The 25334-nt window shown below is 42.6% G+C and overlaps 4 protein-coding genes across 7 annotated transcripts; all 4 read left to right on the plus strand.

Moving 5' to 3' along the window:
• The first annotated feature begins 2462 nt into the window (after positions 1-2462).
• etsrp (ETS1-related protein) lies at positions 2463-7660 on the plus strand. 2 transcript variants are annotated; one of them, XM_086153594.1, is made up of 8 exons: positions 2463-2596; positions 2787-2868; positions 5078-5173; positions 5263-5337; positions 5417-5542; positions 5640-5897; positions 6413-6531; positions 6649-7660. In XM_086153594.1, exons 1-8 carry the CDS (start codon positions 2531-2533, stop codon positions 6925-6927), a joined length of 1101 nt encoding a protein of 366 aa, XP_086009720.1. In that variant the 5' UTR covers positions 2463-2530; the 3' UTR covers positions 6928-7660. The 2 variants fall into 2 exon arrangements, with proteins under 2 accessions (XP_086009720.1, XP_086009721.1); XM_086153595.1 differs by having other exon boundaries at positions 5111-5173.
• Positions 7661-7743: 83 nt separating this feature from the next.
• On the plus strand, positions 7744-13583 carry LOC147230299 (caspase a-like). 2 transcript variants are annotated; one of them, XM_086153597.1, is made up of 4 exons: positions 7744-8091; positions 8585-8629; positions 9313-9378; positions 13003-13583. In XM_086153597.1, exons 1-4 carry the CDS (start codon positions 7842-7844, stop codon positions 13152-13154), a joined length of 513 nt encoding a protein of 170 aa, XP_086009723.1. In that variant the 5' UTR covers positions 7744-7841; the 3' UTR covers positions 13155-13583. The 2 variants fall into 2 exon arrangements, with proteins under 2 accessions (XP_086009723.1, XP_086009724.1); XM_086153598.1 differs by lacking the exon at positions 13003-13583 and adding an exon at positions 12153-12318 and having other exon boundaries at positions 7745-8091.
• Positions 13584-14984: 1401 nt separating this feature from the next.
• On the plus strand, positions 14985-17641 carry LOC147230300 (dnaJ homolog subfamily C member 28-like). The gene is made up of 2 exons (XM_086154417.1): positions 14985-15036; positions 16543-17641. Exon 2 carries the CDS (start codon positions 16556-16558, stop codon positions 17639-17641), a length of 1086 nt encoding a protein of 361 aa, XP_086010543.1. The 5' UTR covers positions 14985-15036; positions 16543-16555.
• A 755-nt stretch (positions 17642-18396) lies between these two features.
• Positions 18397-25311, plus strand: LOC147230301 (apoptosis-associated speck-like protein containing a CARD). 2 transcript variants are annotated; one of them, XM_086153606.1, is made up of 6 exons: positions 18397-18695; positions 19187-19231; positions 19918-19983; positions 22758-22903; positions 23292-23549; positions 24065-24186. In XM_086153606.1, the coding sequence occupies exons 1-5, from the start codon at positions 18446-18448 to the stop codon at positions 23526-23528; spliced, it is 744 nt and encodes a 247-aa protein (XP_086009732.1). In that variant the 5' UTR covers positions 18397-18445; the 3' UTR covers positions 23529-23549; positions 24065-24186. The 2 variants fall into 2 exon arrangements, with proteins under 2 accessions (XP_086009732.1, XP_086009733.1); XM_086153607.1 differs by lacking the exons at positions 18397-18695; positions 19187-19231; positions 19918-19983; positions 22758-22903 and adding exons at positions 22990-23194; positions 24301-25311 and having other exon boundaries at positions 24065-24183.
• Positions 25312-25334: the final 23 nt, after the last annotated feature.

Here is a 25334-nt window from a genome sequence, read left to right on the forward strand (position 1 = left end):
ATATTTAGATCTGCATTACAAACATTAACATTGTCCATTATCACATCAGGTTGCAGGTTTCACACATTATCTGGCAACCTCATACCCACACCCTCACACACATCCATCCATTTAATGTAAAATTAACCACAGTGGACCGCAAATGTGTTCGGGAGAAATGAAGACCAGTGAGACTATTGTATTTTTCCAGAAAAATAAAATATAAACTATTATTTTGACATATTGTTGGAACACTTACGGCCCAATAAGGCACTTATTTCCGAATTTTAGAAAATGCATCATGAAGCTGAGATTAAGAAGCAGATGACTTCAAATAATCAAAATAATGCTAAATTATGAAAATAAATGAGCTTAGATTTGTGGAAAATCAGAGAAAAAAGGATTGTCCGAAATAAATATGAAAGAAGTCCAAAATACCTAAAAATGAAAGAGTCAATTTTCTCACAACTACAGTGAATGTCTTGACAGACCTGGAAATTCTTCAGGCCCTGATCCAGAAACCAAATGTGTCCAGTTGTGATCTTGAGTCAGTCTTGAGACAGATGGATTGTGACGCCATTTTATTTATTCGCTCAGAACTATGATCAGTCCAGGGCGGATCAACATCACTGTTAAATATCTTAAATTATACAGACGTAACTCTATGTGTGTGTGTGTCCAGGGAGAGGGGGGGTCTTTATATGTGACACACACACACACACACACACATACACACACACACACACACATCAACAACACCATAATGCAGGTGTCCTCAAAAGTCTAACACCCAATATCTGTAGAGTCAAAGGTCAGCCTCCTGTGACATTGTACTGTTCTCCGTTCTGTGATCGGTTCTTTTCCCCTCTGGGACACTGAAACGCCATCAAGGTGTGTATCCTACAGGTCCAGGACACTAAGTCCAGCTCTTTTCGAGTGTGTTATGTAAGAAGAGGAAGAAAATTGTCACAGATATTTACTCTACTGCCCTCACTGAGCGGACCAATCCCGAGTCAGAGCGGTTCGAGACCGACCAATAGGAACCTGAGCCTTACCTATTAGTCCCGCTCCCAAGAACTCTTTATATGGTAAAGACGGCAATATTTGAAACGATCCCTTGATTTGATTTTGAAACATTATTAATCTTATATGAATTATCTGGATTGGGATATCGATTAAAAAATACTGGTATGTAATGGAAGTAAAATTTAATGGGGAATGACTAAGTTATAAATACAAGTTGAGCCATACGTCATGGGAAAGTCCTGGACAAACTTAGAAAGCGGACCGTTTTAACGGGAGGTAGATTGCAATATTTCCTTTTTTTTTATTCCAGGGAGTGTGTGTGGGTCAGGTGGACCGCCGAGCCCACGGAGCCCACGGGCGTGTGTTGTGTAACTTCATCCCCGCCGTGTCCTTTTCCTCCCCAATCACGACTCGCGTCTCCCACCGACGCGCACGATTTCACCCGGCTCCACTTTTCCAGATGGAGCCGTGAAGAGTGTGTGTGTGTGTGTGTGTTTGTGTATGTGTGTGCGTGTGTGTGTGTGTGTTTTCTTGCCAGCTGAAGGAGAATAGCAGCGGTGTTTGTTTACACAAGGCTCCGGGCTGGGCCTTATCTGCCGCGGCCACTCACGCTGTGATTGTAGACTTTCTTCATCGACTAACTTAGTACGTGTGTGTGTGTGTGTGTGTGTGTGTGTGCGTGTGTTTTACAGGCCATTGTTTTGTCAAATGCTTTCTAAAGATACAGAGATTTTTCTTCCTCCCACCTCATTAAAAACCCACTGGCAAAACTCTGATTTTTTTTTCTCCAGAAACCCAAAGTATGTGTTACAACACAAGTATATATCCATGTTTTACACAGGGTTGACATTCCTAAAGTATTTTTTTCATCCCCAGTCGCCTTAATGTCAATTCACGTTACTCGCACTCTTCACTTCGGCCCATTTTGGGATTTATGAAATCCCTGTTATATAAATGATAATAATAAGAAAAAATGCTTTTCAGGCTCATTTTGCCAAAAAAAAAAAATCCCAAAATAAAATTTAGTAAATTAATCCATCTTTTTTCCTTGGCCGAGGGATAACTGTTTCAATTCATGTCTTTTTCATGGATAAAAAAGGTTTCTTTTTCTATATTTTTGTTACCCTCTTGTCAACAGATCCTGCGCTGTATGAGAGGAGCCTCGGTATGCAGAGATAAGTCGCTAAAGCGAGGGAACGAATTAAGGTAATATCTGCAGATCATCGATTATCGATCGTCAGATGAACGTCAGATATCTGGATTGTGAATTCACTCGGATGAAGCACACACACACACACACATACACACACACACACACACATACAGACTCACACCTTTTTTATGAATGAACTGTTCGGTCGTGGTCTCTGAGAGTGACGTCATCGGCAATTAACCGGGCCTCTGCTGTGGTCACGACCCACGGACACGCCCACTCCCGCCGGGTTTATAACGGGGCCGAACCGGCCTGGGAGCAGCCGCTGCCGAGAGGACAGACAGACAAACAGACAGACAGATACACAGAAAGATGTACTGGGACACAACCATTAAACCTGGAGATAAACACACTGACAGCAAAGACACCAAAATAAAGGTAGAGGATACCATGACTTTTTTTCTTTCTTTCTCTTTTTATTTCTTTCAATCTCTCAGTTTCCTATATGTCTCCAGTTAAGAAAAAAAAAAACATTATATCTAAATGTGATACATACACTAGTTGTTTTTTTCTTCTTTCCATTTAACAACGGGAACTGTGCTAACACGTACGATGTTGACTGATGCAGATGGAGATTTGCCAAAGTGGATATTTCATGGAAGACTTCAGGACACAAGAAGTGCCGGCAGGTTTTGACTTTGCGTCTTACGGTGAGTTTTCACGTTCCGCTTTGACTTCCATTTTAGATCAAAAAGGGCCCGATTGGTCTCGGAGGGCTTCGCTGTCTGCATGTTTTAGACAATCACCATCTCTGAATGACGTATGGATGAGGCGTGTCGGCGTAATGCTTCCTCCTGCCCTAAATTAATATGCGCTTCCAAGCACATTGCCAGGAGGTATCATTGAACTCAACAAAATGAAGGGAAAATCCTAAAAACAACAGTAATAAGTCTTGCTTTAGTGACATTCCTGAGAGAATCAGGCCTTTCCCAGACAAGAAATAGCTCTTAAAGCATTGTTTCACTAACCTAACAGCTTCAAAAAGATAAATGGAACCGCTTTGAGTTGACATTAACCGGTGATTTTGAGTTCTCCGCCGATACCGCAGGAGGATGGAGGCCCGCATGTTTGCGCAGCCTGTTTCCTCTGAAGCCGAAGGACAGAGGAAATATTTTGGAAGTCCGTATCATCACATCTGTCAGAGCTCTCTCTGCGAGACCTTGACACCGGGGGGGGGGGGCTGCGACTCAAACCCAGGGGCCGTGTCAGGATCACGGGCCGATGCGAGGGTATAGTGCTTGAGCGGGCCGAAGCAGGCAGGGAGAAACAGGGTGGTCAGGACAAAGATACTCTCCACGTTGCACTCCCCTAATCCTTTCCTCCAGACTTCCTTCTCCAACAGATTTAGTCCCCCTCCCCATCCCTCCATCACTACGCTGTCATACTCCCTCAGCCGGCGTTTCCTCCCCCTCCCTCCCATGTTTCCTCTGAGCCGCCTCCATCCATTGAGCTGCGAAAAGGTGGGCTGGAGTGCCCGCTGCTGATTCGACAGTAAACAAATGGCTTTTTCCAGTTCGAACCTCCGCCATTGTCATAACCTCGACCGTTTTTCGGTGATTAACTTCCCACCCCTGAAATATTACACCACGGCACCGCCCATCGTTTCCCTGTCAGAAAAAAACAACTCCAATCAGAGACTTCCAACCTGCACGGCCTTGAATTTGAATAACTTGCAGTTTGTCAAGCATATGTGACGGTAAACGTGGCATGTCTTGGTTTCAGATTGTCATGGTCCTACAGTATATTCACTGGTCCTACACTTGAGAACGTTGTCAAATACCGTCATTTAAAAATACCCGGAGCCGGCCAATACATGTAAAAGTAACTGATTTACTTGGAGAATGTGGAATGAATTTTAGGAACAAGATCAGCAGTAACACTGGAAATCAATCAAAGGACAGAAAATTTGAAAAATATCATTTTACGTAAGGTCGTCTGTGATGAGTAGTGCCAAATGGAAAGACTAAGACGGGAGTGCAAAATACAACTCGACTGCTTACGCCAATAATGTGAATGATCTTTTTCGTGTGGGGATGTCGTTTTTTGCATCTGGAATCAGACAGCGATCATTTCCCGCCACCTTTTGGATCGAGTTAATCAACAGTCTTTTGAAAAGGGAAAAATTAAAGGATGCGGAAAATAATCGGTTGTTGGTTTTTAGTAATATCTATTATAAGTCCATCATGAAATTTAGACGTTTTTGACCCCGGAGACAGCGAGTCACTGCACCAAAATAACCAAATTCATTAAACGAAACACTAAAACAACAGACTTTCTTTCCAAAGTGATCTACTTTCTATAGATCGTCTCACCATGTCAGCCATTCCAGCTGATTTCTGCCTCCGTTCGTTGCAAAGAGGAATCATATCCCGGCGAAAATATCTGCCACTCGGGCAAACAGAACTGGTGATCATCTTTGGTGGGACATAAGTGGCAACATCACCTTGTGTTGAAAAGACACCACAAAGTTTTTTCTTAACAAATAAACATAAACAGATACAAACAGGCCCTTTTGCATTTTAAATATATGTTTCAAAGGTACTTTTTGTGGATGAATGCAAAATACTTGTTTTAAAAATTGTAAACTTTTGCCACAGTGCGAGTAATATTATACCATTTTCTGGAATTAAGGAATTCAACCGCCTCTTTTGTTCACTTGTGAACATATTAAGATTGTCCCCCAAAAAAGTACTGATATAATGTTTTACAATCTGAAAAGAACATTTGGGAAAACAAGAGCCTTAGTAATTATGTAATGACAAGTTTTTATTCTGCTGATATAAGCCATCTGGCATGAAACCATGAGAAAAAGGGCCTTCATTATCTACCACGCTAATCTGTACCGTATTTAACCTCCAGACTACCCTGGTGAAGACCTGTCTTTTCTCTTAGACAGTAAGACCACTGCCCAGCAGCAGTTCCCGGCAGAAAGTTGCTACCCGGAGCCGCCCAAAGGTGAAGCCTCGCAAAACACGGGAAACACGCTACTCGATGTGATGCTTTATAACGAATTTCACACTTCTCTGTCTCCCTATCCTCGTCAGTGAGCGGCTCAGACGCGGCTCTTTTCAACCTGGATTCATGCCAGGAGTTCAACTGGTGGGCTTCATATCCGCACGGTGAGTCTCCCGTTGGGTTTTTTCATTTAAAAAGGAAACCTTTTTTTGTGACTTATGTTTTTCGCATTTTTCCCTGCAGATGGGTTGACCGTTGACCAGTCCCTCACAGGATATCAGGAATCTCCGCAGTCATACCAGAGCTTGGGGCCGCAGTCCGGGCAGTTCAGCCCCGCCATGGAGGGAAGCCACAGCACCTTCCTCCCTGGTAAAGGACCAAGAACATTTCAAATTAAAGCGTTTTAACGTTCACTTTTCTCTCGAGGACGCTCCTATAACTGCGTGTCCCTCTCTCTTTGGTCCAGGTGAGTCCGATCAGAGTTTCTCCTGTCACACCGCTGATATTTATGAGTCCGAAGGTCAAAGAAAGACCTCCTATTGGCCTGAATACGCCTCACCCAGCTTCGCCGGCGCTGTGCCACACCCAGCTCCCGCCACCTGCCCTTCCAACTCTACTCCACAGTTCTCAGAGCAATATTGTCCCCGTGTGGTCAAACGTAAAAACAGCCACCTGCAGAGGCCAGAAAGGGAGACCCAGATGACGGGCATGTCGGCATACCCAGGTTAGAATGTGATTTGTTGTTATCACTGTCTTTATTCTGGACATTCTCGATCACAACATTCCCCCTTTTTCATAAATTCGCAATATAAATTGCACCGGCTGCATGGGGGTGGCGTGGCTCGGGGGGTCACGGGGGTCATCGTTCATTGTTCGATTCCCGCGCTCCTCCTAGCCAGCTGAAGTGTTGTAGAGCAAGACACAGAATCCGGAATTGCTCCCCTTGCACCGTTCATGGCCCATCAATGATGGTTTAACCCTCATATTATGTTAAGGGCCAATTTGACCCATTGGGTCAATGGGTGAAATGGGTCAAATTGACTGTTAACATAATATGAGGGTTAAGTGCAATGGTCAAATTTTAGTGATGTGCTGCATGTATAGCTGAATGTGGCAATAAAGGTATTTCTTGTAACTTGCAATTGAATCCATTTCTGGGTTTGTACATGTCAAAGGAGCTTCTTCTTCTGCAACTTAAGTCATCACTGTATTTTGTATATTAAAAAAAAAAATATTTAGGCTCCGGCCCGATCCAGTTGTGGCAGTTTTTACTGGAGCTACTTTTGGACTCTGCCTGCCGCACCTTCATCTCCTGGACGGGCGACGGGTGGGAGTTCAAGATGTCAGACCCCACTGAGGTGAGTCAAGTTTGCCCGCGGGTTTCTCTCACCGGATAGTTGAGGGGATGGTTTTCTGTTCTGAGGCACGAACTTGCCAATGTGCAACTCCTGAGCGGGGTTCTGCCGATGTCACAGGTGGCGAAGCGGTGGGGCCAGTGCAAGAATAAACCCAAGATGAACTACGAGAAGCTGAGCCGCGGCCTACGCTACTACTATCACAAGAACATCATTCACAAGACGGCGGGGAAACGTTACGTGTACCGCTTTGTCTGTGACATGCAAGGGATGCTGGGAAAGACGGCGCAGGAGGTCCTGAGCAGTCTGAACGTTTTGCCCTCGAACACGGAGTCATGGCAGTGCGCGGGGGGAGCAGCCGCCGCGGCGTCTGAGCACAGCTGTGAAAGATGGGAGTAGGGATGAAGTGCCAACACTGCTGGCGCTGCTATCTGGGAGGGGTTCACATGAATTATCCAAGTATCAAGCCCTCCGAACATATTTCCTGCCTCCTTGACTTGTGGCTGAGGAAGTGTCGTGGGTTCGGCGGTAGAACAGACGCCTCGTCAACATATTGTATGTAATTTTTTCAGGGCAAAATGTAATAATGTGGTTTGTGTCTAGAAACTGTGGCAGTGCTACAGGAATTAGAAAAGAGAGTCACATGTGAATCCTCTCGATATGTTTGGGCTGATTTTGTGAAAACAGGTGTCTGGAGATGAGTGGAATGGCATTTTTAAAGGAAAGCACAAAAAAAAAAAAAAAAAAAACACATTTAAAAAGCTCAAGAGAGAAACCTGTTCAGCGTTGCCTGTAGAAGCAGGAACTAGGTCATGATTACGGAAAGCGAAAGTTGTTTTTGTTTGTTTGTATGTTTGTTTGTTTTTTTTTGGGGGGGGCAAGCACCTCAGGGCAGGAAAATACCTGAACGACAGTTTAAGCACTACATAATGATACTCATTTGGGGAATTCCAGTTGAAATTACACAGAAATAACTGATTTGTACAAAGTGTTTATAAGCTTTTTTTTTTCTTTTACAAAATTCATGTCTACCTCTTTTCCTAAATCACAAATCTAGATTATTTGCAGGAATTGACTGTGAAAGCCTAGTGTCTCGTGTAAATAAAGTGTATATGAAATTGCGTGAGTTGGAGTAACAGCGCCCGCCTTCTTCCCTGGTCAGTAACTTTCCGCCTCGGAAACGGACTGAAGGAAGACGTAACAAAAAAAGGAGGAGTCTCAGAGTGACCAAATGATTTGACATTTGCGAACACGACACTGTTTCGTCCACGCCGTTGTCTTTGTGATTTCTCGTGTCGGCATCGAGCTGAAAGATGTCCAAAACCATCACTATGGCTTTAGCGGACGTATTGTCGGACCTGAGCAGGGAGCAATTCAAACACTTCTGCATGGAGCTCCGCGATCGCAGGGAAGAGCCGAGGATTAGGCGTATCAAGGTGGATGGAAAAGATCATCTCGAAATTACGGACATGATGGTGTCCACGTTCACCGAGGAGGGGGCCCGGGACGTGGCGATCGGGATCCTCGACAGGATGGACTGCAAGGCGCTGGCGAAGAGGCTGGGTGAGCTTCGCTGAGCGCGGCCAAGTTTACTTTTTGGCGCGTAATGAATCAGAACTTTTTAGTTTCACTTTTGCGCACATTTTTACCTCGACATAGTTTAAAAGGCGACACGGGTTCCGCCTCGGCCCGCTCAAATTCGCGGAAGTTGTCCATCAGCCGTACTTTGCGCCTCTTGGGGTGTCAGAGGGGTCTGACCGGGACACGAGTGGGTCGTTCATTTACCGGCAGATCGGCCCTGTGCGCACCTTCGGGCCAAAGGTAGCCACAGTCGTTGCTCCAAGAGCGTTCAATTGATAATTAAACGCTAATTTATACATATTAATCGAACTGTCAAAATGTAACAGGTTATGGATCGTCTGTGCTTCACATATAGCCGAGCTTGGAGAATAAGTAATGTGTGCCACCGCAGATCCGGTGTCTCAAAAAAAAAAAGGAGTTCCGCCATGTTTTTATTGTAATGGAAAATAACAACTGCTTTCCTCTTTATTTGCAGCTGAAGAGACAGGTCGAACGCTCCTAATTCCTGGCTCTGGCAACAGTGAGTAGTTTCCAATTGTATCAAAATACACGATAAGCTTCGGTGTGTATTACTTTACAATTGAACGCTGTTCTTCCCATAACTATTACCACTTTATTATCAAGCAAATGTGCAATACAATGAAATACTCCTTGTAATTTTTGTTCAGACTTGATTTGAAAAGGTACATAAAAATGTTCATTTCAGTAATTTACAAGTTTGGTTGGAAAAATGAAACCCTTTCAAGAGGAAGGAAAAAACTGACTCCAATGGTGCTCCAATGGACAGTAAAGCAATTTTATTCACTCCTGCTTTTTCTTAGGTTTAAATTCCATCTGTGACAGATGCCCAGGTTTTGAGCACTTTATTGGATTTTATGACAATAAGTGTGCTTTACGGACGCATGAATAAATAGTATGGAATCGTCAGATTATACAAGTAGTCATTTTGACTACACAGTATGGTGTACTTGATCAGACAAAAAGTTATTAGAATAAGAGAAATCTAATTAAAACGCCAATGCTTACAAATCTTGAACACACAGAGTTATAATAATAACATAACTTAGTAATATACTAATGTTTACAGGATTATCTTCATCTGTATGAAAAATATTACAGTCTCTACAAGCCCTTTCCTTGGTGATATTTCTGTGTTTTTACAAAAATGTATGCTTAAATTCATTTTCCCTCCAACACCTCCAGCTGGAGCGGAAGCAGGATTTGCAACCCCGGGATCCGCAGCAGCACCAGCTTCCTCAGTGGACAGATGTAAGTGTCCTGATAATCAGTAGCAGTTTTAATACACTGTGTGCACAATTATTAGGCAAGTGATTATTTTGATCATATTATATCTTTATCCATAATTTCCAACTCCAAACTGTAGAAACTTGAATGCTTATTGGATTTAATGTGTATCAGGTGATGTGTATTTGTGTAATGAGGAAGGGTGTCGCCTAAGGAGATCAAGACCCTATATCAAGGTGTGCAAAGTTATTTGGCAGATTCTTCTCCTCATGAAAAATTGGCCTAAAAAGAGATTTAACTGACTCTGAAAAGTCAAAAATTGTAAAAAGTCTTTCAGAGGGATGCGGCACTCTTAAAATATCTAAGATTTTGGGGCTTGATCACAGAACCATCAAAAGTTTTGTTGCAAATAGTCAACAGGGTCGTAAGAAATGTGTCGAGAAGAAAGGACGCAAATTAACCGTCGAAGAATAAAACAAGAAGCTACCAGGAACCCATCATCCTCAAGTGCTGCCATAATGTCAAGAAGTACGAGGTGTTCAGTTCTCAGTGACATGGCCAAGCTAAAAAAGGCTGAAACCCGACCATCTCTGGGCAAGACATATAAGTTGTCGAGAATGGGCCAAGAATATCTGAAGACAGATTTTCCAAAGGTTTTGTTGACCGATGCGATGCAATGGCTCTTGATGGAGCAGATGGATGGGCCCTCGGTCGGATCAGTAACTGACACAGAGCTCCACTTCGACTCAGACGCCAGCAAGGTGGGGTTGGGGTGCAAGTATGGGCAGGTATTATTAAAGATAAGCTAGTTGGATCTTTTGGGTTGAAAATTGACTCAAAACTCTCAGATCTACTGCCAATTTTTAGAAGACACTTTCTTCAAGCGGTCATACAGGGAAAAGTCTGCATCTTTTAAGAAGACTTTGATTTTTCTCAAAGTGGCTGGCCAGTAAAGGCATTAAAGATGACAAAATAATGACATGTCCCCTTCTTCACATGACTTAAACCCTATTGAGAAGTTTTAGGCCCTTTTTTAGCAGGAAATTTACAGTGAGGGTAAACATTACACCTCTCTGAACAGTGTCTAGGAGGCTGTGGTTGCGGCTGCGCAAAAAGTTGATTCTGACCAGATAGAGAAACCGACTGACTCTGTGAACGGATGGCTTGTAACTGTTGTTGAAAAAAAAAAGGTGACATAGGTGTCAGAGATTTTTTCTTTTGTTGTTTTGGAAATTTCAGAAATATTTACTAAATTTTGAGTTTGTTTATTATTCTCACTTTGACAGGTGAAAATAAACAAGTGAGATGGGAAAATCTTTTGTTTTTCATTTAGTTGCATAATAATTCTGCACACTAATAGTTGCTTAGAATGGTGTACATATATTCTCTCAAAAAAGCCAAAACTTCACTTTTGCTACTTAAATATTCTGGTTTGAGGGTTTAACATTTTGGATCGCCCACGAGCGCTGAAGTTGTACGATAACAAAATGAATCCTCAAAAATACAACTTGCCTAATAGCTGTGCACGCAGTGTATAATAAAACAATCCAATATCACTCTGCCATGATAAACACAATCTTGATTGTCGCTTCTTGCTTAAAATTCAGTTTTAATGCAATTTGCTCCAGTCTATGACCTGAAAAGATGCCAGTGAGGATGGAGAAGGTTGCCAGGTTTCAAATTATCCACCTTCTTGTGGAGGCAGGGCAGCTGCTCACCCAAAATGGATGTATATCTGCTGTCAGAATATAGAAAAAGGAGGAAGCTAAATTCCTCCATCCCCCATTGAACCAGAGGCTTGAAAACATTAAACTCCATGCACAAAGAGATTTTAGTCCAACTAAAACGCCCATATTGAGATATTGTAGATATAGACAAGTGAATTTCCCAATTCCGATTTGCTCATGAACAGTCGCAAAATGAACAGTCAGGAAGTTGCTCCTGAGCATAGAGATGGGGACACTGGATAAAAGTAGTTTGAAATAGGGAAATGTTTCCTAACTTTCCATTTGTTCTCTTTTCACACTGAGCTAACTTAACTCAGGGGTCAGGAACCTTTTTGACTGGGAGAGCTATAAAAGCCAAATATTTCTGAATATATTTTATTGAGAACATGTTTGCATTTGATAGTATTTTTAACGTATGATAAACCAAATATGTCTTACTTTTAATGCGACCTTTTGTGCCACATGGATTTGTTTGAAGTGCCGCTTCATGTCTGACTATTTAATCGATGCAATTTTATCATCGCATATTAATTAGACATATCGCAGATCCAAATGCAAAATTCCTCTGTCCACGCAGCCTGGAATGCACGGTAATCATCGTCTTTTTTTCTCTAGCCATCTTTCCCATTACATGGCTTGAAGCGGATAAACTAGTTGGCTATCTGATAAAAATTAATTTCTTCACCTTTACAAGGACGTGCTGGGAAGCCATTGGTTCCTGACCCAATGGGGGACCTGTGAAATTTATCTTCAAAACTAATTTCTGTTTACTTTAAAATGACACAGTATTTTGAAGAAATATCACAACTATTTTAAAATCTGTACCAAACTGATTTTTTTTTTCCAACTCAAAATTGTCAGGGAGCCATATGCCGTCACTGGAAGAACCATTTATGGAGCGCTGCTCTAACTAAAACAGTCATGCCTATACACCGAAGGACTCAACTGATTGTACACGAAAGAAAATTATTTTTTCTTTTTTTAATTATTTTGTGTTTTTTCTTTGTTAGAAAACAGCCTTTCACAGAAATCCTCTAAAGCAGTTTTTCTTTTCTTTTTTCCCCTCCACAGACACTTAATTCCTGGTTAATCATCGGCTTGCGCTGATCAGAAGAGTGACCAACGTCGACTCAATTTTAGACCACCTCTTGCATCGCAGAGTCATCTCTCAAGAAATTTATAACAATATCAATGCTCTGGCCACCAATCAGGCAAAGGTCAGAGCTATCTTCAATGGTCCGCTAATGGCTGGAGGAATGTGCAACCAAATTTTCTATGAGATTCTTGAGGAAGAGGAGCCATACCTGATGGCAGAGCTCAAATCACTGTAAAAAAAAAAAATACAGTTGTTAGAATATAAACGTAGATTTTATACACAGATTTAAGATGACAATTATGAATACATGAACAATATTTCTATGTTTACAATCTAACTGTGTGAATGTTTTCGATTAAAGTTACCTTGAAGTATTGGGGAGCTGCAATTAATCAATCAAGATTTATAAATCACATTACCACTCAAATACTCATTGATGGACCAGTCAGTTAGATTTAAAGCCATTTCTGCCCACATCATCTTGGTCCAATTTACACCAAAACACTAACCTCCAGCCCTGGGACCTCTTCTCGAGTCCCTCTCGAGCCTTCTCGATCCCGGCCCCATAAAGAGCAGCGGCACCCAAAAAGAGCCCCCATAAAGAGCAGCGGCACGCTCTGCTCGGGGCCGGGGAATTCGCGAGGGATCGAGAAGGCTCGAGAGGGACTCGAGAAGAGGTCCCAGGGCTGGAGGACTGTGAGACCCTTCCTCGGGCTGGAGGATTGTGGAACTCTGCCTGTGACCCTTCCTGTGACCCTGCCTGGGACCCTGTCTGTGACTCCGCCTGTGAGACCTTCCTGAGACCCTTCCTGATACCCTGCCCAGGGCTGGAGGATTGTGGGACCCTTCCTGTGACTTTGCCAGGGACCCTTCCTGGGACCCTGCCTGAGACCCTGCCGGAGACCCTTCCTGAGACCCTGCCCAGGGCTGGAGAATTGTGGGGCCCTTCCTGTAACTCCGCCTGGGACCCTTCCTGAGACCCTGCCTGAGACTCAGCCTGGTGAGACCCAGCCTTTGTGCGACTGTCTCGGGGCCGGGGTATTGCCAGAGACCCTGCCTGTGTGTGCCTGTAGCTCGGCCCACCATGTCCCCCTCGTCTTGCCCTACCTAAATAAAGAGTTCCAACCCTGATTTCAGCCTTGGTGGGGTGGTTCCCACTCCGAGTCCGCCCCCCGCCTCATGACACTGTCTCTGTTGATGACTCTTCAGAGTACACTGTATGTTTGGTCTTTTTTTTTTCTCATACTTATTCATTACCATCTTCTGTCAGGGAGCTTTGTGGGTTTCATTGTCAGCATCTTGATTAGTTGAAATCTGGATGACTTCTATTTTACCACAATTTCTACTGAAATAAACAGATGAAAAGGCTGTCTGCAAGGACACAAGCAAACACCTGTTCCAGTGTGTGGTTTTGGAATGTAGAGTTTTTCTGCCTCATATGTTCAGGGTCTGCGTGGCCAGATAATGTGTAACTCTGCAGTGGGAGAGTGATCCAGGGGCAACCTGTTATACGGCCTTTACTCTCCCAGTTTATCCAGACAAGTTGAGGAAGGTGTTTCGTGTCCCACTGACACTCAATGGAGATGAAGGCACACAAATCCCACTCTTACCAAACAATATCTCATCGCTAAAGGAAAGCACAAGGTTGCCATCAACACTGCCGTGGTTACAGGGAATGGGTTTTTTTCTTGGTATGTTCACATTATCATAATATGTGCATAATATCTGAAAAAAACACTTCTCTTGCATCGAGAGGTCAAGCGCTTAAATTTTCTTAAAGATGATTCATTTTGACTGAATCTTCATTTTGGAAATGCTCAAAATCCTAAGAAAGGTAATGAAAATAAGGTTTCATGATATATATTTATATCATGAAATTGGGCAAAAATGCGCCAGTGTTTCATACATGTTTAAACCATGCATTGCAATTTGGCTAAATCATATGTTTTTCACCTTTTCTGCTGATATTTTCACTTCTGAAACTTGCTTAAGAACACCCCAAGTCATCTTGGTCCACTTGTTTTTGAAAAATGAGGATTCAGTCAAAAAGGTAAACATCCTTTAGTTATTTTCCACATAGCAACCAACCATTCAAAGAAGACAACGAGGATATAATTTTGAGACTTTCTGCAGAGCATATCGCAGAAAGAGGGCCTTTGGGGTGATATGGTGTATTGTTTCTGTTAGTTTTTAAATCCTTTTGATTCACGTTAAGCCACAGGTCAGGTGAAAAAGTGGCAGCAACTGCCTCAGCAATGAATGGATGTCAACATTGAATAAAACCTAGAAGAATGCAGTTTTCCTTTCACTTCCAACAAAACTAAAAAGTATTTGAAATACAATAAAATACACACGAATAATCCAAAGTAACCCCGCCCACAGAGCATGCGCACTGGGGACTTCCGTTGCTAACTTCTGGTTCTGCCCCACCGGGCTATTTGATACGCCATGAATAATTTAAAATTCAAACTTCTGTCAAGTTTTGAGACATTGTCTGACCAATTGAGACAAACAATGACTATTAAACTCAGAATTTCGCCGGACTTGTGACTGCAGAGACGTCTCTGTATCGTCTTCTTAAACGATGTTAGTTTGAGAGCTCTGGAGGGTGCTTCGTGTTACCGTCATCGTTCTTGCACTTCCCATGGTTTTGACAGCCACCACTTCATATCCGCGTTAAATCTGGTTGATATATCAAGGTTTTTAACGCAGCGATACGGAAAGAGAAGCCCTGTTTTCCCGCTCCTGTCCCGGGGAGGCGCTAGTAGGAGAGTGTCCACAATACACTGCTTTCTATCTCAGAAGAAGAACAAACCTCAACACACCGATGACCTGACCTCTTTTCGTGATTATTTTAAGGTAAATTCAAACAGTTACATGCGAAGCGATTGACAGGAGTGAGGTCTTGGATGTCAGTCGGTGGTCTTTAGTGAAATGTCGCTTTCAGTGTTAACTTAGTTTTCTGGGTATTTTCGTCGTACATTCACCTTCCGGCCAATGCTTTTAGGAACTTCCACTTATACCTTTGGAGGGCGTCAACAGTAAAAAAAAACTCCTTAAAATGAAGAGATACTGCCCCCAGAATGGATAGCCGTTGGAATTTCGCAATTTTTTTTTTTTTTTTAAAACACGACCGAGCTTAAATGCTATCTGTTTGACCGCCCACCCTGTCGCTGTATGATACTGTAGCTTGGGGCTGGGGACTGGCCAGCCGAACCCCAGCATTCTTTGCAAATAATAATAATGATGATAACTGCTGGGAGCTTCTCTTGGTTCTATGTTAAACAACTCCATGGTTGAATGATTGTAAAATGTTGTGTTCAATGTGTGACACTAAGCTGCGCTGTTAGCTACCATAACGGGGGAGTGCAGCCTCGGGGCTAACTGTTAGCGCTGAGAGACATAACCCTTGAGTTTCCACTGTTCTGTTTGTTTAATTAAAAACATTTTCTGAAGAGTAATTTGTCCTTGACACTTTTTGATGCTTTGCTAATCCCCAGCTCGCCACAATATACATGAAATGCAGAGCTGTCTAATGTAGACCATGCTTTTCGTTAAGGAGCCTTACTCATGAGATAGAAGTGACCCCCATTCGCAATTAAGCCTCATGATTTCTTTTAATAGCTGGTTAAAAACAAGTTTATGTTTTTAAAATGCCGGATGTTTAAAATTACTGCAGCTTGTAGAACCTCATATGGTAGATAAACCAATTCAGGGGGGGAAGTTCAAGATAGATATTGAGGTTCAATCAGTATAAGTCGCTTGGTCTCCTGTACATCTTTAGTACCAGGCGTGCATTTAAGATGTAGATTGTGCTTTCATCATATTTAATTTTTTATTCAAGACATGTAGTGTATTTGTCAGTGCGATGCATTCGGTTATATTGACACACATTTTCTATCCTTTTCGAGTTGTGTGGCAATATTAATACTTTATATAAATACTAAATACTGGTGTCAGTGTCAGTGTCAGTGCCAAAAATCGAGTAAGGGTCTTTTAGTATCTGACATGATGCAATTCTGGTTGTGTAAAATGGATTTACAACATGTTAATGTCACCCTCGTGTAATGGTACAACAGCTCCAAATCAATGAATCCTCTGAAACGAAGAACAAAAGCAAAATATAAACTTCGAGCAGTGAGGGTTGGCTGGCCAACTTTTGTTTTAACTTTTGAGTGATGCAGTGGTTTGCATTTCCAATATATACCAATATAAGTGATAGCTAATAAATGAATGAATGACTGTTTACTTTTTGTAAAAGAGTCTTACTGCTTTTTTATATTCTGTTTTTATTTCTAACTTCACTGATATTTTAGACACCAAGAGAGCTGTCAAACTGATTGCATTTGATTTGTGTGCTCACAGGAGTCTGCCAGAAATGAGGTGTGTCTTGGTGTCCTGCAGTGACATTCACCATTGCCGTGTACTGCTTCTTCTGTCTCGACGTTCGCTTTTCCTCAGAGAGTTCAGCTCCCGACCTCATATCAGTCAAGGCCTGCAAGAGAGTTACAGGCTGCTACAGCTGCCTGAAGAGGAGCAAATCAGCCCTGCACAGGTGAAAGAGTCCTACCTTCGCCTGGCCAAGCTCTATCATCCAGACTCGGGAGCTCCAACTGCAGATCCTGCCCTGTTTGCTCAGGTAGAGGAGGCCTACCGCTCCGTGCTGGCACATCAGAGTAGGGCCAAGCTGCGTGATGAGGGGAAGGAGGCGGATGATGAGGAAAAGTCCAGAGGTGTGGCTCCTCAACATAGACAGTACCTCACCTATGAGGGAGTGGGCTCAGGTACACCAAGCCAGCGAGAGCGTCAATATGCGCAGTTTCGCGTTGACCATGCATCTGAAAAGATCCTGGACTATAGACAGAGGAAGCATGAGCGAGCAGCAGCAGCTGAGGGGGCGCTGGTGGAACGGGACATGCGTCAACGCAGCCGAAAGATAAAGATCACTCAGGCTGTGGAGAGGCTGGTGGAGGACCTGATACAGGAGTCCATGGCCCGGGGGGACTTTAGGAATCTAAGTGGCGCTGGCAAGCCTCTTAACAAGTTTGAGCACAATCCATACGCTGATCCCATGACGCACAACCTCAACCGCATCCTCATAGACAATGGTTACCAACCACCCTGGGTTGTCACGCAACGTGACATCCGAGAGACCGCGGCCAATATCCGAAACAAGTTGTTGAGGGGTAGGGCACGACTGGACGACCCTATCAGCCCAAGTCAGCAGAGGCAGTGGGAGCAGCTCTGTGCATCTGTAGAGGAAGAGCTGGTGAAACTCAATAAGATAGTAGACAATTTCAACCTCATTGTGCCACTGCTCAACATGCAAATGGTTCACTTCAGTTTGTCAAGAGAGGTTGAGCGTGCTGAGAAGGAAGCCAGCCAACACAGAGTAGATCAGCAGAAGCAAAGACAGCAGGAAAGGGAGAGGAGCCTCCTTCCTGCCTCCTTGACTTGTGGCTGAGGAAGTGTCGTGGGTTCGGCGGTAGAACAGACGCCTCGTCAACATATTGTATGTAATTTTTTCAGGGCAAAATGTAATAATGTGGTTTGTGTCTAGAAACTGTGGCAGTGCTACAGGAATTAGAAAAGAGAGTCACATGTGAATCCTCTCGATATGTTTGGGCTGATTTTGTGAAAACAGGTGTCTGGAGATGAGTGGAATGGCATTTTTAAAGGAAAGCACAAAAAAAAAAAAACAACCACATTTAAAAAGCTCAAGAGAGAAACCTGTTCAGCGTTGCCTGTAGAAGCAGGAACTAGGTCATGATTACGGAAAGCGAAAGTTGTTTTTGTTTGTTTGTATGTTTGTTTGTTTTTTTTGGGGGGGGGCAAGCACCTCAGGGCAGGAAAATACCTGAACGACAGTTTAAGCACTACATAATGATACTCATTTGGGGAATTCCAGTTGAAATTACACAGAAATAACTGATTTGTACAAAGTGTTTATAAGCTTTTTTTTTTTCTTTTACAAAATTCATGTCTACCTCTTTTCCTAAATCACAAATCTAGATTATTTGCAGGAATTGACTGTGAAAGCCTAGTGTCTCGTGTAAATAAAGTGTATATGAAATTGCGTGAGTTGGAGTAACAGCGTCCCCCTTCTTCCCTGGTCAGTAACTTTCCGCCTCGGAAACGGACTGAAGGAAGACGTAACAAAAAAAGGAGGAGTCTCAGAGTGACCAAATGATTTGACATTTGCGAACACGACACTGTTTCGTCCACGCCGTTGTCTTTGTGACTTCTCGTGTCGGCATCGAGCTGAAAGATGTCCAAAACCATCACTATGGCTTTAGCGGACGTATTGTCGGACCTGAGCAGGGAGCAATTCAAACACTTCTGCATGGAGCTCCGCGATCGCAGGGAAGAGCCGAGGATTAGGCGTATCAAGGTGGATGGAAAAGATCATCTCGAAATTACGGACATGATGGTGTCCACGTTCACCGAGGAGGGGGCCCGGGACGTGGCGATCGGGATCCTCGACAGGATGGACTGCAAGGCGCTGGCGAAGAGGCTGGGTGAGCTTCGCTGAGCGCGGCCAAGTTTACTTTTTGGCGCGTAATGAATCAGAACTTTTTAGTTTCACTTTTGCGCACATTTTTACCTCGACATAGTTTAAAAGGCGACACGGGTTCCGCCTCGGCCCGCTCAAATTCGCGGAAGTTGTCCATCAGCCGTACTTTGCGCCTCTTGGGGTGTCAGAGGGGTCTGACCGGGACACGAGTGGGTCGTTCATTTACCGGCAGATCGGCCCTGTGCGCACCTTCGGGCCAAAGGTAGCCACAGTCGTTGCTCCAAGAGCGTTCAATTGATAATTAAACGCTAATTTATACATATTAATCGAACTGTCAAAATGTAACAGGTTATGGATCGTCTGTGCTTCACATATAGCCGAGCTTGGAGAATAAGTAACGTGTGCCACCGCAGATCCGGTGTCTCAAAAAAAAAGGAGTTCCGCCATGTTTTTATTGTAATGGAAAATAACAACTGCTTTCCTCTTTATTTGCAGCTGAAGAGACAGGTCGAACGCTCCTAATTCCTGGCTCTGGCAACAGTGAGTAGTTTCCAATTGTATCAAAATACACGATAAGCTTCGGTGTGTATTACTTTACAATTGAACGCTGTTCTTCCCATAACTATTACCACTTTATTATCAAGCAAATGTGCAATACAATGAAATACTCCTTGTAATTTTTGTTCAGACTTGATTTGAAAAGGTACATAAAAATGTTCATTTCAGTAATTTACAAGTTTGGTTGGAAAAATGAAACCCTTTCAAGAGGAAGGAAAAAACTGACTCCAATGGTGCTCCAATGGACAGTAAAGCAATTTTATTTACTCCTGCTTTTTCTTAGGTTTAAATTCCATCTGTGACAGATGCCCAGGTTTTGAGCACTTTATTGGATTTTATGACAATAAGTGTGCTTTACGGACGCATGAATAAATAGTATGGAATCGTCAGATTATACAAGTAGTCATTTTGACTACACAGTATGGTGTACTTGATCAGACAAAAAGTTATTAGAATAAGAGAAATCTAATTAAAACGCCAATGCTTACAAATCTTGAACACACAGAGTTATAATAATAATAACATAACTTAGTAATATACTAATGTTTACAGGATTATCTTCATCTGTATGAAAAATATTACAGTCTCTACAAGCCCTTTCCTTGGTGATATTTCTGTGTTTTTGCAAAAATGTATGCTTAAATTCATTTTCCCTCCAACACCTCCAGCTGGAGCGGAAGCAGGATTTGCAACCCCGGGATCCGCAGCAGCACCAGCTTCCTCAGTGGACAGATGTAAGTGTCCTGATAATCAGTAGCAGTTTTAATACACTGTGTGCACAATTATTAGGCAAGTGATTATTTTGATCATATTATATCTTTATCCATAATTTCCAACTCCAAACTGTAGAAACTTGAATGCTTATTGGATTTAATGTGTATCAGGTGATGTGTATTTGTGTAATGAGGAAGGGTGTCGCCTAAGGAGATCAAGACCCTATATCAAGGTGTGCAAAGTTATTTGGCAGATTCTTCTCCTCATGAAAAATTGGCCTAAAAAGAGATTTAACTGACTCTGAAAAGTCAAAAATTGTAAAAAGTCTTTCAGAGGGATGCGGCACTCTTAAAATATCTAAGATTTTGGGGCTTGATCACAGAACCATCAAAAGTTTTGTTGCAAATAGTCAACAGGGTCGTAAGAAATGTGTCGAGAAGAAAGGACGCAAATTAACCGTCGAAGAATAAAACAAGAAGCTACCAGGAACCCATCATCCTCAAGTGCTGCCATAATGTCAAGAAGTACGAGGTGTTCAGTTCTCAGTGACATGGCCAAGCTAAAAAAGGCTGAAACCCGACCATCTCTGGGCAAGACATATAAGTTGTCGAGAATGGGCCAAGAATATCTGAAGACAGATTTTCCAAAGGTTTTGTTGACCGATGCGATGCAATGGCTCTTGATGGAGCAGATGGATGGGCCCTCGGTCGGATCAGTAACTGACACAGAGCTCCACTTCGACTCAGACGCCAGCAAGGTGGGGTTGGGGTGCAAGTATGGGCAGGTATTATTAAAGATAAGCTAGTTGGATCTTTTGGGTTGAAAATTGACTCAAAACTCTCAGATCTACTGCCAATTTTTAGAAGACACTTTCTTCAAGCGGTCATACAGGGAAAAGTCTGCATCTTTTAAGAAGACTTTGATTTTTCTCAAAGTGGCTGGCCAGTAAAGGCATTAAAGATGACAAAATAATGACATGTCCCCTTCTTCACATGACTTAAACCCTATTGAGAAGTTTTAGGCCCTTTTTTAGCAGGAAATTTACAGTGAGGGTAAACATTACACCTCTCTGAACAGTGTCTAGGAGGCTGTGGTTGCGGCTGCGCAAAAAGTTGATTCTGACCAGATAGAGAAACCGACTGACTCTGTGAACGGATGGCTTGTAACTGTTGTTGAAAAAAAAAAGGTGACATAGGTGTCAGAGATTTTTTCTTTTGTTGTTTTGGAAATTTCAGAAATATTTACTAAATTTTGAGTTTGTTTATTATTCTCACTTTGACAGGTGAAAATAAACAAGTGAGATGGGAAAATCTTTTGTTTTTCATTTAGTTGCATAATAATTCTGCACACTAATAGTTGCTTAGAATGGTGTACATATATTCTCTCAAAAAAGCCAAAACTTCACTTTTGCTACTTAAATATTCTGGTTTGAGGGTTTAACATTTTGGATCGCCCACGAGCGCTGAAGTTGTACGATAACAAAATGAATCCTCAAAAATACAACTTGCCTAATAGCTGTGCACGCAGTGTATAATAAAACAATCCAATATCACTCTGCCATGATAAACACAATCTTGATTGTCGCTTCTTGCTTAAAATTCAGTTTTAATGCAATTTGCTCCAGTCTATGACCTGAAAAGATGCCAGTGAGGATGGAGAAGGTTGCCAGGTTTCAAATTATCCACCTTCTTGTGGAGGCAGGGCAGCTGCTCACCCAAAATGGATGTATATCTGCTGTCAGAATATAGAAAAAGGAGGAAGCTAAATTCCTCCATCCCCCATTGAACCAGAGGCTTGAAAACATTAAACTCCATGCACAAAGAGATTTTAGTCCAACTAAAACGCCCATATTGAGATATTGTAGATATAGACAAGTGAATTTCCCAATTCCGATTTGCTCATGAACAGTCGCAAAATGAACAGTCAGGAAGTTGCTCCTGAGCATAGAGATGGGGACACTGGATAAAAGTAGTTTGAAATAGGGAAATGTTTCCTAACTTTCCATTTGTTCTCTTTTCACACTGAGCTAACTTAACTCAGGGGTCAGGAACCTTTTTGACTGGGAGAGCTATAAAAGCCAAATATTTCTGAATATATTTTATTGAGAACATGTTTGCATTTGATAGTATTTTTAACGTATGATAAACCAAATATGTCTTACTTTTAATGCGACCTTTTGTGCCACATGGATTTGTTTGAAGTGCCGCTTCATGTCTGACTATTTAATCGATGCAATTTTATCATCGCATATTAATTAGACATATCGCAGATCCAAATGCAAAATTCCTCTGTCCACGCAGCCTGGAATGCACGGTAATCATCGTCTTTTTTTCTCTAGCCATCTTTCCCATTACATGGCTTGAAGCGGATAAACTAGTTGGCTATCTGATAAAAATTAATTTCTTCACCTTTACAAGGACGTGCTGGGAAGCCATTGGTTCCTGACCCAATGGGGGACCTGTGAAATTTATCTTCAAAACTAATTTCTGTTTACTTTAAAATGACACAGTATTTTGAAGAAATATCACAACTATTTTAAAATCTGTACCAAACTGATTTTTTTTTTCCAACTCAAAATTGTCAGGGAGCCATATGCCGTCACTGGAAGAACCATTTATGGAGCGCTGCTCTAACTAAAACAGTCATGCCTATACACCGAAGGACTCAACTGATTGTACACAAAAGAAAATTATTTTTTCTTTTTTTAATTATTTTGTGTTTTTTCTTTGTTAGAAAACAGCCTTTCACAGAAATCCTCTAAAGCAGTTTTTCTTTTCTTTTTTCCCCTCCACAGACACTCAATTCCTGGTTGATCATCGGCTTGCGCTGATCAGAAGAGTGACCAACGTCGACTCAATTTTAGACCACCTCTTGCATCGCAGAGTCATCTCTCAAGAAATTTATAACAATATCAATGCTCTGGCCACCAATCAGGCAAAGGTCAGAGCTATCTTCAATGGTCCGCTAATGGCTGGAGGAATGTGCAACCAAATTTTCTATGAGATTCTTGAGGAAGAGGAGCCATACCTGATGGCAGAGCTCAAATCACTGTAAAAAAAAAAAATACAGTTGTTAGAATATAAACGTAGATTTTATACACAGATTTAAGATGACAATTATGAATACATGAACAATATTTCTATGTTTACAATCTAACTGTGTGAATGTTTTCGATTAAAGTTACCTTGAAGTATTGGGGAGCTGCAATTAATCACAGCACCTTCCTCCCTGGTAAAGGACCAAGTACATTTCAAATTAAAGCGTTTTAACGTTCACTTTTCTCTCGAGGACGCTCCTATAACTGCGTGTCCCTCTCTCTTTGGTCCAGGTGAGTCCGATCAGAGTTTCTCCTGTCACACCGCTGATATTTATGAGTCCGAAGGTCAAAGAAAGACCTCCTATTGGCCTGAATACGCCTCACCCAGCTTCGCCGGCGCTGTGCCACACCCAGCTCCCGCCACCTGCCCTTCCAACTCTACTCCACAGTTCTCAGAGCAATATTGTCCCCGTGTGGTCAAACGTAAAAACAGCCACCTGCAGAGGCCAGAAAGGGAGACCCAGATGACGGGCATGTCGGCATACCCAGGTTAGAATGTGATTTGTTGTTATCACTGTCTTTCTTCTGGACATTCTCGATCACAACATTCCCCCTTTTTCATAAATTCGCAATATAAATTGCACCGGCTGCATGGGGGTGGCGTGGCTCGGGGGGTCACGGGGGTCATCGTTCATTGTTCGATTCCCGCGCTCCTCCTAGCCAGCTGAAGTGTTGTAGAGCAAGACACAGAATCCGGAATTGCTCCCCTTGCACCGTTCATGGCCCATCAATGATGGTTTAACCCTCATATTATGTTAAGGGCCAATTTGACCCATTGGGTCAATGGGTGAAATGGGTCAAATTGACTGTTAACATAATATGAGGGTTAAGTGCAATGGTCAAATTTTAGTGATGTGCTGCATGTATAGCTGAATGTGGCAATAAAGGTATTTCTTGTAACTTGCAATTGAATCCATTTCTGGGTTTGTACATGTCAAAAGAGCTTCTTCTTCTGCAACTTAAGTCATCACTGTATTTTGTATATTAAAAAAAAAAATATTTAGGCTCCGGCCCGATCCAGTTGTGGCAGTTTTTACTGGAGCTACTTTTGGACTCTGCCTGCCGCACCTTCATCTCCTGGACGGGCGACGGGTGGGAGTTCAAGATGTCAGACCCCACTGAGGTGAGTCAAGTTTGCCCGCGGGTTTCTCTCACCGGATAGTTGAGGGGATGGTTTTCTGTTCTGAGGCACGAACTTGCCAATGTGCAACTCCTGAGCGGGGTTCTGCCGATGTCACAGGTGGCGAAGCGGTGGGGCCAGTGCAAGAATAAACCCAAGATGAACTACGAGAAGCTGAGCCGCGGCCTACGCTACTACTATCACAAGAACATCATTCACAAGACGGCGGGGAAACGTTACGTGTACCGCTTTGTCTGTGACATGCAAGGGATGCTGGGAAAGACGGCGCAGGAGGTCCTGAGCAGTCTGAACGTTTTGCCCTCGAACACGGAGTCATGGCAGTGCGCGGGGGGAGCAGCCGCCGCGGCGTCTGAGCACAGCTGTGAAAGATGGGAGTAGGGATGAAGTGCCAACACTGCTGGCGCTGCTATCTGGGAGGGGTTCACATGAATTATCCAAGTATCAAGCCCTCCGAACATATTTCCTGCCTCCTTGACTTGTGGCTGAGGAAGTGTCGTGGGTTCGGCGGTAGAACAGACGCCTCGTCAACATATTGTATGTAATTTTTTCAGGGCAAAATGTAATAATGTGGTTTGTGTCTAGAAACTGTGGCAGTGCTACAGGAATTAGAAAAGAGAGTCACATGTGAATCCTCTCGATATGTTTGGGCTGATTTTGTGAAAACAGGTGTCTGGAGATGAGTGGAATGGCATTTTTAAAGGAAAGCACAAAAAAAAAAAAAAAAAAACACATTTAAAAAGCTCAAGAGAGAAACCTGTTCAGCGTTGCCTGTAGAAGCAGGAACTAGGTCATGATTACGGAAAGCGAAAGTTGTTTTTGTTTGTTTGTATGTTTGTTTGTTTTTTTTTGGGGGGGGCAAGCACCTCAGGGCAGGAAAATACCTGAACGACAGTTTAAGCACTACATAATGATACTCATTTGGGGAATTCCAGTTGAAATTACACAGAAATAACTGATTTGTACAAAGTGTTTATAAGCTTTTTTTTTTCTTTTACAAAATTCATGTCTACCTCTTTTCCTAAATCACAAATCTAGATTATTTGCAGGAATTGACTGTGAAAGCCTAGTGTCTCGTGTAAATAAAGTGTATATGAAATTGCGTGAGTTGGAGTAACAGCGCCCGCCTTCTTCCC

Source organism: Fistularia commersonii, chromosome 10 (assembly GCF_037954325.1).
Source record: "Fistularia commersonii isolate RoL2024-O1a breed Wild chromosome 10, RoL_Fcom_v1.0, whole genome shotgun sequence".
Lineage (NCBI taxonomy): Eukaryota > Metazoa > Chordata > Actinopteri > Syngnathiformes > Fistulariidae > Fistularia > Fistularia commersonii.

Excerpts from the sequence above, each read along its gene's own strand:
- etsrp (XM_086153594.1), top strand. The coding sequence starts at position 2,531 with ATGTACTGGGACACAACCATTAAACCTGGAGATAAACACACTGACAGC. Across the intron at positions 2,869-5,077 it reads TTTTGACTTTGCGTCTTACG|ACTACCCTGGTGAAGACCTG; the intron begins GTGAGTTTTCAC and ends TTTAACCTCCAG. Across the intron at positions 5,338-5,416 it reads GTGGGCTTCATATCCGCACG|ATGGGTTGACCGTTGACCAG; the intron begins GTGAGTCTCCCG and ends TTTTCCCTGCAG.
- LOC147230299 (XM_086153597.1), top strand. The coding sequence starts at position 7,842 with ATGTCCAAAACCATCACTATGGCTTTAGCGGACGTATTGTCGGACCTG. Across the intron at positions 8,092-8,584 it reads GGCGCTGGCGAAGAGGCTGG|CTGAAGAGACAGGTCGAACG; the intron begins GTGAGCTTCGCT and ends CTTTATTTGCAG. Across the intron at positions 9,379-13,002 it reads AGCTTCCTCAGTGGACAGAT|GGCTGGAGGATTGTGGGACC; the intron begins GTAAGTGTCCTG and ends TACCCTGCCCAG.
- LOC147230300 (XM_086154417.1), top strand. The coding sequence starts at position 16,556 with ATGAGGTGTGTCTTGGTGTCCTGCAGTGACATTCACCATTGCCGTGTA.
- LOC147230301 (XM_086153606.1), top strand. The coding sequence starts at position 18,446 with ATGTCCAAAACCATCACTATGGCTTTAGCGGACGTATTGTCGGACCTG. Across the intron at positions 19,232-19,917 it reads AATTCCTGGCTCTGGCAACA|CTGGAGCGGAAGCAGGATTT; the intron begins GTGAGTAGTTTC and ends CAACACCTCCAG. Across the intron at positions 19,984-22,757 it reads AGCTTCCTCAGTGGACAGAT|ACACTCAATTCCTGGTTGAT; the intron begins GTAAGTGTCCTG and ends TCCCCTCCACAG.